At 33.8% G+C, this 13,295-nt stretch overlaps 1 protein-coding gene across 1 annotated transcript in view; it reads left to right on the plus strand.

The window, feature by feature from the left end:
• The window catches only part of LOC150104065 (uncharacterized), a 387,411-nt gene that overhangs the window by 17,057 nt on the left and 357,059 nt on the right, over positions 1-13,295 (plus strand). The window contains 2 exon segments of the mRNA XM_090396391.1: positions 6,324-6,376; positions 7,651-7,723. Coding sequence (XP_090252517.1) covers positions 6,324-6,376; positions 7,651-7,723 — 126 coding nt within the window.

Raw genomic sequence — 13,295 nt, forward strand, 5'->3', positions numbered from 1 at the left:
GCCTATAGTCTCAGCAATTTTACGCACTTTGACTCGCCGGTCATTCAATACCATATCGTGCACTGATCAATGATTTCTGGTGTTGTTACACTTTTTGGACATCCTTCACATGAATCATCTTAAAGGCTGGTAAGGCTACGTTTAAATTCGGCAGCCCATTTCTTAATTGTCCAAAACGAAGCAGAAGAGTGCCAATAAACTTTTATGAACTTCAAATGAATTTCTTTTGGCATTAAACCTTCTTTTACAAAGAATTTTATAACTGCACGATACTCAATTTTATCCATTTCAAGGGATACAGACAACACTTTTGCTTCAGACAACTGTATAAAACAAACTACTTGATAGAATGGCTTGCAATTTCACATGGATGCTTATGACAGATGTACTAACTTAGAAAAATAAATCTTGCCTGTTGCCATCTATGGTCGAGACCGAGAACCTTTCAGACCACCCTTGTATCTAAGTTTGTAGTGGGAAAGTACGAAATTAGATTTATGCCACCAATGTACGAAATGGATACTTGTATTATCATAATAAAAACCTTTTATTCAGAGTAGAAATGTAATGTTGTAATATACACGGCATGAAATCAAAACATTTTGTAACTTAATCCTAGATTGGGCCTCTGCTGTTAACACTAAGCTCTATTAGATGTTGGTAGAAAGTAGAGTCTGTTAAATCATTCATAGTTTTTGTCACACTTATAGCTTGCCTTCTTCTTCTCTTCTTCTTCTTCTTCTTCTTCTTTTTTTTTTTTTTAAATAACTTATAAAGTTGTTTTGCTTTTGTTATTCTTTGCGATTTTAGTCGAAATGATGGACATCAACGAATAGCGAATGTGCATCAAGTTTTGCTCGACACTTGGGGATGTTAAGTTTTGCTTTCGGTGAAGAAACACTAGGCAGAATCCATACAATTGATTGGTTTTTCTACATTTAAAAATTGAGTGATGACATCTCTTGTTGATTGATGATGGTGAATGATAAGGATGATTGACAATTAAAATGGAAAATCAGGTGCGGAAGTAACTTACCCATGAAAAGAGATGCTTTTATCTATCCACGAGTAATCAGTTGACAATCTCATTTGGACTGTGGCAAAGCATTTTGTGACTAGTCACAGCAACACTGAATTGTGTCTGGATAGAAATTTCTATACAAAAAAAAAAAAAAAGGTATGAGTGCTATTTTGCACTGTCCTTACTTTTCTGACATACAGTAATCCGAAGTTTTTGTTTTCCTTTTCTGTCTATCTGTCTTCCCTCCACCCCTCAAACTTCAGTTCGGCACTGAGAAGATTTGATAATATCATCATGACAGAAAAAAAAAATCACAGACTGTATTTGTCAAGTTCAAAAGCATAGGATTTCTGTAGATTTTTTAACAATGGCATGAATGTTAATATATATACAGACGGAAGGGAAATGCTTCTAAGGGATCAGCATGGTAAAGTAGACGTCTAACTGCTCTTGAGATCGGCCAATTCAGCCTCCATTAAAAATGCCCTGATAAAAGTATTCGCGTCCTAGACAGGATTCGAACCCAGGTCTTTCATCAACACCGACTGGGTTATGAAAGCAAAGCTCTCTGTTATATTAGAGAAAAAAATATAGTCTGGAATTATTTTTCATCATGCCATGCGTATTGGTTTTGTAGCTACATTAAAACAATTTAATAATAAAAAGCAATAGCTGTTTATTTTGCAGAGTAGAAAGTTATCAAAGTTAAAAAATGATGAGCTTAGTTATCAAGTAAATTTTAATAAACAAGAAACGATATTCTTATTTTAATCTCATATCCAAGCGTAAGCAAAGTTTTTTTTTTTTTTTAATGTTGTGTCCATACACAGGAGGTTGGTTGTTCAACCTATAGTACATTAGTACCATGTTTGGGTAGTGGATTGGGAAACGAGGAACTTGTTTACATTTGATTTAAATGACTGTAAATTGTATTCCTTGGGAATACAATTTACAGTCATTTGAAAAAAAACTTCTTCTGTTTGTTTCTAGATGCACTGTGAAGGGATGTTGAGCAGCACCTGCATGTGTTCTAACGAGCTTAGTAGATGAGTGGAGGAATTATTTATATTATTTCAGATGAGCATTTCCCATGGAAATATTTGTAGAATATACATACTACAGAAACCAAACGCCTGTGCGAAAGTGATGGGAGAGTGTTGGTAAGAGATGGGTCATTAATAAGTCTAATTGCTCTGCTCTGTATTGAGTCAAGCATTTTGAGAGAGCTTTTAGGGGCCCCCACCCCATATGCGGGAGCAGTATTTAATAGCTGGGCGGATTTGTGATTTGTATAATGTAAACAGCTGTTCAGGGTGAAGTAATGTCTTGAGCGAAAGAGAAATCCTAGTTTTTTTGAAGCTGAGGATGCAATGGTTGTGATGTGTTTATGCCAGGAGAGGTTTGATGTGAGGGTAATTCCAAGAAGAGAGATCTCAAACTGTCTGGAAATTCGTCAAAAAGGATACTGGGAAAAAATGGTTCCTTTTTATGAGAAATAGCTCAGAACCGGGTTTTATTAGCATTGAAATTGATGAGGTTATCCGAACCCCATTGTAGGATGACCTGGAATCGGAATTGAGGGTGGTGGTGATGGTAGTAGTTGATGTTCTGTAGGTTGAAGTGAGTTGTATAGGGTAAGGTTTGTCAAATGAAAGCGAGGAGTGTAGTGTGCTGTCGTCTACAAATCTGTGTATTGGGTTGAAGGTCAACTGAAATAGGTCGTTGATATATAGCAGGAAGAAGGTTGGTGAGAGGACAGAACCTTGCGGAACCCCAGCATTCATTAGACGGTGAAAGGATAGGCAGCCATCCACCATCACACACAGTGTGCGTCCAGACAGAAAGATGGCAATCCAACTACAAAAGTACTGGGTCAGACCGAATAGTAAGCCTTTGTGCCAGACCGGTCAAAGGCTTTGGAGATACCAGGTGCAACCACTTGAGATTCGCAAAACTTCTCCATGGTCCAGAGAAGGGTGATATATGTGAGCAGATCTCCTGTTGATTGGCAACGACGGAATCCATACTGGCGGTCGTTTATTAGGGAAGAGGGTGTCTTCAAGGTCGTGTAGGAGTTCGGAATTGATGATTTGCACCCGAAGTATCTTCACGACTAGACTACTTGTATATACAGGCTGTTGACTCTATATACAAGTAGCTAGTGGCCGTTGACTTCACATTAACTGTCCCAGTATCCCATAATGTAAAGCACACTTTCTTTGGGATGTGTATATTACTATGTATTATCGGAAGGTCACTTCCTTTCATTTTCTTACGTTTGGGTATAGGATAAAAATAAGAATGTAATATTTTGTCTATTATAATTTACTTGTTGTATATAGTGCTTTTTATTAATGATGAACGTAATCTGACTAGTTATGATGCAATGTATTTTAATCTTGGGATTATTATTGCATCACTCTGGATTACAAATGGTGGATAACTGTAATATACTCGTACCAATGTAGGCAAAATATTGGATTAGTTGGTTATCCTATTCTGTAGAGCAGTGGCATACAATCAAACATGGCAGTATGTCACTTCAGCAAGATAAACGTGGTATTGCCCTTCCACAGGAAAGACCAGGATAGAATCCTGTCTAAGAAATAAAGAAACTTTTATCAACTGAAAGTGAGTTATCCACTCTCATACTTTATTATTAAGTGAAAGTGATTATCATACGCAGGTGACAGGGTATTCCTCCTTCAAAATAAGCAATACATTAGCCTCATAGATTACCAAATCATGCTACTTCAGAACTCTTCAATAAGCGTTGTGTTGACATCTCATAAAGCAATGATTTTTTGTAATTTTTTACTTTTCTTTTTTTAGTGTTATAATTTTCTCAGCTGAAAGAGTTATTTTTATAATCGTCCAGGCCACGATCGGGATTCAAACTGGCAGCCTGTCAGTAGCAAAGTGAAGGCGCAACCGAATTGGCCGACAAGCACTGGCTAATTTATTAATTAATAAATTAATGAAATCCAAAAAATAAAGTTTGAAAAGCGTGATGAGGAGCAAGCACCATAGTAAAATAACTAATCATCAGTCATATAGTCAAGGATCACCGACGATTTAACTTCATGTTATTAAACATAAATGGAGAATGGAAATTATCATTTATCTGGGTGACAGATATCTGTGGCTCAAAGAAAGGCACTCTTTGATAGGATTAGTTGGTTGGTTAGGGCTTTATTGGCACATGAGATCAAATTATTTTGTTGTGGTGATCCCATACACAAGAAATTGGATCCCATACACAAGATTGTGTAAGGTGATCACATACACAATCCCATACATAAGTAACTTCTTGTGTATGGGATTGTGTTAGTACTGTGAATGGGCAAGAAGAAACTTCTTCGAATTTGATCGAAAAGATGGGAAATTGTTCCAGAGAACATCGGTAGAAGGATGTACGAAGAGAAGGAGGAGGAATTTGTTCTATGAGTTTGGAAGTGAACTATGAAGTGGTGTTGAATACGTGCCGCACGCGCTTGAATCGATTTACTAGAAGGTCGAGAATTATTAATGTCAGTTCAGATGAACAGTTGCCATCGAAGTAATTACGGAAGATTCTAGGAGCGAAAATTGAAGGCTTGTGTGAAAGTGGGTGGAGTGAACTGATGAGAAATGGGTCATTAATCAACCTAATTACTCTCTTCTATATTGAGTCAAGTATTTTTAGTGCCTTGTTGGGAGAAATCACCCTAAATGCGAGAACAGTGTTCATTGGTATGGATGATTAATTTTTATAGGTTTAAAAGGGTTAAAGCTGTTCTGAGGTAAAATATCGCCTTGAGTAAAAGAGAATCCTAATTTCTTGGCTTCCTAGGAGAAGATAATTGTAATATACTTATGACAGGGAAAATTTGTTGTTAGAATAATCATCAACAGAGAAGTCCATCATGCCTAGAGATTTGGGTGTTGTCAAAAGTAACACTGGAAATTATGCCAATTATGCTTACCCTTTCCTTGGGTAAGAAAGAAGACCGGCTTTTCACTTCCGTGAAGGAGTGGAGAAATAGTTTTAAGATATTTTCAGCTAATGCTAAGTTAGCTAGTTTCAAATGCTAGCTCAACTTTACTTCTCTCTCTCTCTCTCTCTCTCTCTCTCTCTCTCTCGCTAGTTCGCTCACCCCTGAAAAGTCGAGGTTTTTCCTTCCACTACACAGGAAAAATCAACTGGAGAATAGAATGAAATCGAGCCGACTGTTCCTGTAATACCCTTCTATGACGCATGCTGAGACTCAAATGTTCTTAGACCCTTTAACAACAATAAAATAGTGTTGAAGGATCTATGAATGTCTAGACAACTAAAAGTGCTCATTTTCGTTTATTTATTTATTTAATTATTATTATTATTATTATTATTATTATTATTATTATTATTATTATTATTATTTGCGAATCGCAATTTTAGAAATGAAACCTTGATCAGCCTTTCTTAGCAAACAATTCATCCTTCACACTCTTTGAAAACCATTGCTTTAGAAGCTGTCATTAGGAGCTATCAAATTGAGTCTTTTCAGCCATATATAACTAAAAACAGTCAGTATTATTATTATTATTATTATTATTGTTATATCAACTCTCCTGGAGTCAAAGACTCATGGAGGAAGAAAGAGAGTGAAGTTTATACCATTAGCAATTAAATTACCATAAGAAATATGCATTCTATTACATTACAATGTGAAATAAGTATACATATATTACCAAAGTCCACAGACTCACGGAAAATCTCTACTACCTATAAGATATTTATCATCGATTGATTCATCTCATCCATTCCTTTAGGACGGATGAGATGAATTATTAGGTTTCTAAAAAATCAACACTAGGATAAAAAAAAAAGCCTTTTTAAGCGCATTTTGCAAGGATGTATAAGTACCATTCGATTTGTTTGTATATTTATACTAACGTCGTTCTGGAATAGATTTTGATAAAAACTGATATTTAGCTGTAGAGTCCCCTAACGAGGGGTACATGACGAATTCACACGCATTCACTCATAACTCATTCACACTCTTAGCATTCATAGCAAACTCAGTTATTCACGAATAAAAGTGCGTCTACAAAAATAAATAAATAAATAAACATAAAAATAAATAAAATAATAAAAAGATAAAAATACATTTCAAAATATATTAAAGTGGGACATGCAGCGTGTTTCCAGTCAATTAAATATAAATATTACATTTTTACAAAAATATAAAATATTTATAAAGATTGATAAATAATATATATATATATATATTATATTATTTTATTTTTTTGAAATACTAACTGAGATTATTCTTTGTAGTGAATTCTAAGGTGACAGACATCGTACGCAGACCTAAATGTACTTCTCAAATGGTAGGTAAAGTTTTCATGTCATTCTTTCTCCTCATATTTTAGTAGAATTTATTTTGATGTAGAATTGACATTCTGTTCACACTTTAGGGCAGTGGTTCTTAACCGGTGTTTCCCGGAACACTTGTGTTCCGCGAACTGGTTACAAGTGTTCCGCCGGTGAAAGATGTCACATGACACAGTTCTGAGTGTAATTGGCTACTCTGAATAAAAATGTCGAGGGAATTATTTCCGTTATAACAGAATAATTAATAATATTAGAAGAAAATATTTCGAGTTACTTTCCTTCCTTAAATACACACAATTATGACTGGATACGAAATCCATTTGGAATGTTAATACATCGAATTTTCGCGGTTTTATCATTAAGCGTACTCTAAAAATGAAATTCTCTGAAATAACTCTTGAGGAATTTTGTATTTTTCTCCAAGCCGAATACCCAGCTCTCTTCACAAGAGCACTGAAAATTTTGTTACAGTTAAATTTTGTGTGAGCTCGGTTTCTCAATATTAACGAATATAAAAACTAAAAAGCGTGAAAGACTTACTAATAATCAAAAACTTTTTAGTATTTTTAAGTCTGATCTTAACTGGGGAATCATGAATTCCACAACAATTCACTTTTATCCTTTGCAAAAATGTTTTCCATTTTGCTGTTGATACATAAGTCTTCTGACTCTCTCTCTCTCTCATATTTTTCTGCTTGCTTTATGTCTGAAAAAAAAAGAAAAAAGAATGATATCTTATATACGTTAATCTTCGTATTCTCTCCATCTCATTACTAATTTCTAGCATCCAGTTCCATACTTAAAATGGAATCCTTTTTTGTTGTTGTTTTTTGAGTTTTAATACCTTTCCTTTTTTTTTTCTTCATCTTCCCATTATGTCCATGTGTGTATCTCTCATGGAGGATCGAAAAATAGCAATTTGTAATTAACTGTTACTACTAATGAAGTATTTTCCTAATACTAAAAATTCAGTGAGAATCTGCATAATTGCTTTTTTTTACATTTCTACTTCTTTATTTACAGTATATATTTTCTTTCTCAGATTTTTCTCTCTTTTTTTTTTGTTATTCCAAAGAGAAATGAGTTATTGCATTATTCAATTAAGCCTTCAGTGCTCATCTATCATAAAAATTTTAGTACCAGTTAAAGTGTAAATTAAAACGCCAATGAATTACATTCTTTTTAATCCTTTATCCAAGTGTAAGCAAACAAACTTTGCGTGCGAAGTGTGTGCTTTATGCCGTAATTAAACATTTCTGTTCTTCCCTAGACTGAGAACATCAGTGCATGTCTGAAATTCTTGGCTAAATTAGGAGTGGACGTAGAAGGGATATGTGCAAAAGGTAATAATTTTAAATATTCTGTTAATATATTTCTCTTAATGATTTTAGTTAAATAAACATTCATGCATAAGTATTTTAATAGTTATTGACATGAATTTATATTTTTACAAATATTTAATCTCTTATGTGTAGATGATGTTATACTTAGAAACACTGATTTAATGTTAAAATTTATTTTAAAAAAAATTTTTTAAAAATTAATATTAAAATTTAAATTCCGATTAAAATTTTTCAAAATAATTTTATAAATTAATTTAAATCGGCGTTGACTTAATGAAGAATTGAAATGCTTAAAATTGCTTATCATGTAAAACATGCACATAAATATAACTGTATATCATTGTAAGATTCTGGTTTATATTTGCTGCCGTAAATCGTTCAATTGGTTCTTTAAGACAGCTAAACATGGAAATAAGCTGCAGGTGGTTTACATTTTGTGCACTCACTTCATACGGTGCAGGTATTTGTTATAGTTATATTTCTTTTCAATTTATTTCAAGTTGGCACCCAGTTCTAAAACTCATTTACCTTCCATGACTATAACACATATCCTGAATGTGCAAAGATAATTTTCCTAAACATCAAGTTCTTATATATTTCCTGCAGAGCTGAGTATGCATATCACTAAGTGATAATATTACAGAGCATCTTTCAACCTGCACATTCTCTTTTACAACTCATTCATTATGAATGATGTGATATCGTTACTGTTACGGTGCATGTGCATTCTGATAACCCTGTCTATGAGTTTATGCCGTCTGTAAAATTTGGTATATAAAATATAGATGAATTCGCCAACTGTTACTGAAGTCACCTACCAGTTGAGTTTCATTATAACGGGGGGGGGGGGGGATTCTTACAGTCGTTTGTGAACTTCTTAATTCTTAACCATCGACGGCTGTTCTTGCATATCGTGCGCGCGTGTGCACACACACGAAACGGTGTTTTGTTGCCTTCAACATTCTGTTTTCCCTTCCCCCCTCTTCCGATATCTGTAAGATCTCGGTTATCGATTTATCCAGCAGGGTAAAAGAGAGAGAGAGAACCTCATAACCAATCCCCGAGATCGAGAGAATAAATAACTACAGCTCGAGTTAGTTGCTCTCGAGAGGTTGATATTGATTTTTTTTTTCGGCACGATACTTTTCTCCTTTTTTTCAAATAATTTAAAGGCATGAGCGAATTTTTAGTTTTTATATGTTATCATCAAATGAATTCACCCATTTAATTTTTAATCAGAATTATTATTTACATACTTATCGATCCACTTAATAAGACTGCATTGATAAAAATGTAATAATAATACAAAGATTTTATTTAAAATTTATTTCACCAATTTTAAATGAAATTTAAAAATTAATTTAAAGTTACCAGAATAAATTAATAATCATAAAGTTGATAATTTTATTGTCTGTTAGGAATATACATGCAGTAGGAACAAAGATGGTCTATTTATTAGCTTAACCTGAAGTAACTTTATGATTTTACTAGCTATAGACTTTGCAGGTTATAAGATTATGCTCATATATTTGTTCTTTAGATAATCCAATTCATTTTATTTATTTTTCAAGATTATACACAGCTGTTAAGCACCATCGGAATATTTCAATTTCAATTGTAAGCAAACTGTTGTCTGCATGCATAGTATATTGCTTGCTAATAGAGATTTCCATCGCATAAATAATCATATGTCATCAGATATCCTCGGTTCATAATTGTGTGCGCTAGTTACCTTATAAGGGATCGGAGACTTAAAGAATCGCATTGAAAATGTACCACGCATATTGCCTTCTTTCTCTCAGGATCAAGGTTAGTTTCAATCTAGCCCAGTAAAACTATGTCATGTCACGAACTATTGTACGGGGTTCTTTATTTGCTTGGATGATAAAATGCTTTATTCTTTGTTCTGTCCAACTGAGACCATTTCTATTGTTCACCACTTAGTTCCTTTATCTTTATTACATCCTTTTGTTCAGCAATTCCATTTTCTTATCTAATATACTGATTGCGAATAACGCTCTGGGTTATCATGCTATCTCGGGACTGGATTATTAAACTTAATATTATGCTTAGGCATCACACAAGATATTTTAACGATGGAAGGCACATGGGAAGGTTCTCCAAAATTTCGTGCAGGAAGTCATTATCGTACTTGAATTCAGATGACTAATATTGAACACGTTTGTAGTTTTGTAACTTGGATTTGACTCACAATTAAACATTCATTGATAAATTTGATTACGAGGCTGGATCAAACGGTTATGGACGTATTCAAAGGCACTTTAAAAAGAGGTGTTTTCAATAGTATTCTTCTATAGTCATTATCAAAAAAACCCACATAATTTTGTATCTTTTGCCATTAAAATTGGTTTCAGTTAAACCAACATAGAGATCACAAATTTTAGTAAAGATCTCAAATACAGATAAAAAGCCTTTTAAGTTATTTTCTGAATTTTTTGAGAATTATATATTGTTTGTGTAAATACTGTATATGTAAAGCATTATATACTTAGTCACCATCATGCAGCTTTCAATTAAGGAAACTCCCTCTCTGCAGCATTGAAAGGATCCTTTCATGGTCTTCAATGAGAATCAACATTTAAAAATTGCAAACGGAACAGTGAAACCTTTAAGAATGAATAAAAAGCGAAATATGAGTCCTGGGCAGAGCTCGTATCTTTTAAGTAGCGCAATACCGTGGCAACTGTCATGTCGAAGGTTGTATTCTCAAAAATACAACTTTGCAAACGAAAACTTCAAAGGCAAATACTGTTTTTCCACTTAGATATAAAAGAGTAACGAATATTTAATTATCCTTGCTTTTAATGATCTCAAGTAACGAATTTCATTAAAATCGCTCAAACAGAGGACTAGCATGCGCACAAATGAATGAACAATGTAATTTGTTAAGCCCTCAGAAGTAGTTATCTATTCCACTGATAGACAACATTTTTAATTGTTATTTTTCACTCTACATGTTTGCAAAAACATGCAGTTCTTTTCGAAATCATGTTTATATTAAATTGATAGAAGTAACATAAAAATATTCTTTAATAAGACGAAAGGACTATCCAAAAACAATGGATAGCACTTCTATTCTCTAATCAGTAGGTCGTGGTTCTAAGTCTCATTGTGGGCTTGGATGTTTGTGAATGCCTTTATTACAGACATACATTCATGCATTCATTGCTTGGTATGAGACCAATATCCATCATTCTTATTGGAAGCCTGAAGTGGCTTGAAAAAAGTGCCATATTTGGCACTTTTTTCTAGAGCAGAGTTCCTGCATTATCTAATCCTTTGTCTACAACGCAATACTAATATATGATCTACAGCCTTTCATGGGTACGATGTGTTGTCATATTTGCCGGATATTTGCTGAACTTATAATTTCAGGGAATAGACTCCAGATTTCTCTAGGTTCGAAACATACGCAGTGCATACAGTTAACATGTCTGAATGTGCAGTTAGATTTTCTGAAAACATTAGCACCAGAAAATATCAAGCATTATTCTTAATGCAGACAGGTTTTCTCGGTGTTGGCTTAGAGTGGGGTTTTTAATGCTTTTTTTTTTTTTATACCAACATAACTGGTACATTTTGAGCCTATGCTCTGCTCCGTCTGGCTTAAGTACTTGCACGTACTGAGCATGCATAGATACATGATCATGTCGATAATGCAATATTGCAATTTTCCGTACTAGTCTACAATGAAAAAAAAAAAAACTTGAAAATGTATCAAGCCTAAGATATATGCAATCGGGTTTTCTTTATCATCTCCATGAATCATTGCTGAGAAAATATCAATTCTATAGTGCACTATTTCCTACTAACGAATTAGGTACCGCCTACCACCCGACGTATTTTCATACGCGTTGTGTTTACGTCCGACAACAATAAGCAAAATGTTGTGTATTACAAGTAGCAAAGTATGTTCAGAACGATGTACATAGCATTTGTTTTTATAATCATTTTGTATCATTCAGGAAACATTTTTTAAAAAAATATTATTTCTAGTAATAATGTCAAAATTGATTTTTCAATGATATAAATGCTTTATCTAGTGAATTATGTGCTTTTTCAAACATAAAAAAGTGAGAACAATTTAAAAGCGTAGTAAATTAAAGTCTGTGAAATCGTTACTCCCCCCCCCCCACCAATATATATATATAATATCCTTTTTTGAGTTCTACCCGACCTCATGTAAAAGAAACACATGTTACTTTGAAGTCTCACCAAAATATATATACGTATATATTATAATACTACGGATTCTAAGCTTGTTCTTATAGAAGATTGTCTAATTCCTCGTAAGCAGTTCCGAGATTCTAATAATTTTTTACATATACTTCTGATATGTAAACTGTTTTTAGCTATAAAGTAATGAATAAAGTAATGAAGAGGCAAAAATGAACACGGCGAACTGTCGAGCAAAGCAACTTGTTTACATCTCCCAGCGATTGCATCCGCTGTGACGCTGTGACAAGGAATACGATATACAATCTATTAGCAGGTGATGGTTATGTTACATCAAATTTGTCTCCATGACTAGTAAAAGTAAAGAGTTGATCAAAACTGCTGTTTTTATTTTATTTTATTTTATTTTTATTAGCAATAAGAGGATTGAAGTGGCAACCACGTAAGCTATTTGGCATCTCTAGAATCCACCGATCAAAAAAGAAAGTGACAGTTTGATTCAGTCATCGGTGAGCTAATCTAAAGCGCAATCGTATTCTTATCTTTATTCTGCTGCAAATTATGATCGCAACAGAAATACGAAATTACACGCATTCAACAGTCATGATACTGACCGAAAAAAAAAAAAAAAAAGACGAAAGACAGGCAACTGTGCATGATATATTTACGTGGCAATGCTGATCGTGGACGTTCTTTTACACGGCGCATCTAATGCATCAGGGGATTCCTTCATGTAGTTCAAACCATGAATGAGTATGTAGAGAACGATTCTCCAACTCCTTACTGGTGTATTTTCTTAGAAACATCTCCCAAATAGTCTTTTCAGCATATGGTTTTTGGACCACGACAGTGGGCTAAATCACTCGTTTCTAAATTTCCAGGAATTCTTAGCTACGTAGCCATTTCTATAGTTCTTCACTCAACCCTACTCACTAGATTTTTCCCCGCACCACTGCTTCCTCTTCCCAGCCCGAATAGCATTTTGAAAGGTAAACAATTTCAAGACGTCGTGAATGTACAATTGAATACGACACTCAGCTGCAAGTCATTCTCTAACAGTCCTGCCAGAGATGCATATAATCAGGAGGATTACTTTGAAGTAGATAAAGTAATCTGTATTCTTAATAATTAAAAATCAAATAAACTTTGTGCAAGGGAAGAATGCTAACACTGCATGTTTGCAATTCCACCTAGATATTTTCGTATGTCTGCATATTACTTTCACATCATATAAATAAGTTGGTTCGTATTGACATACTTAAAAAATAATAACTGGTAAGTAAAAAAAAGTAACTGATAGGAAATTTGTAATTTCCTTACAGTTACAAATTTCCCTTTCCTAGAAAAGTAATATTAGCGTTTATTTCTATTTATA

This window comes from Typopeltis vanoorti, chromosome 8 (assembly GCF_054136105.1).
Source record: "Typopeltis vanoorti isolate ZY-2024b chromosome 8, IOZ_Tvanoo_1.0, whole genome shotgun sequence".
In the NCBI taxonomy this organism is placed as follows: domain Eukaryota; kingdom Metazoa; phylum Arthropoda; class Arachnida; order Uropygi; family Thelyphonidae; genus Typopeltis; species Typopeltis vanoorti.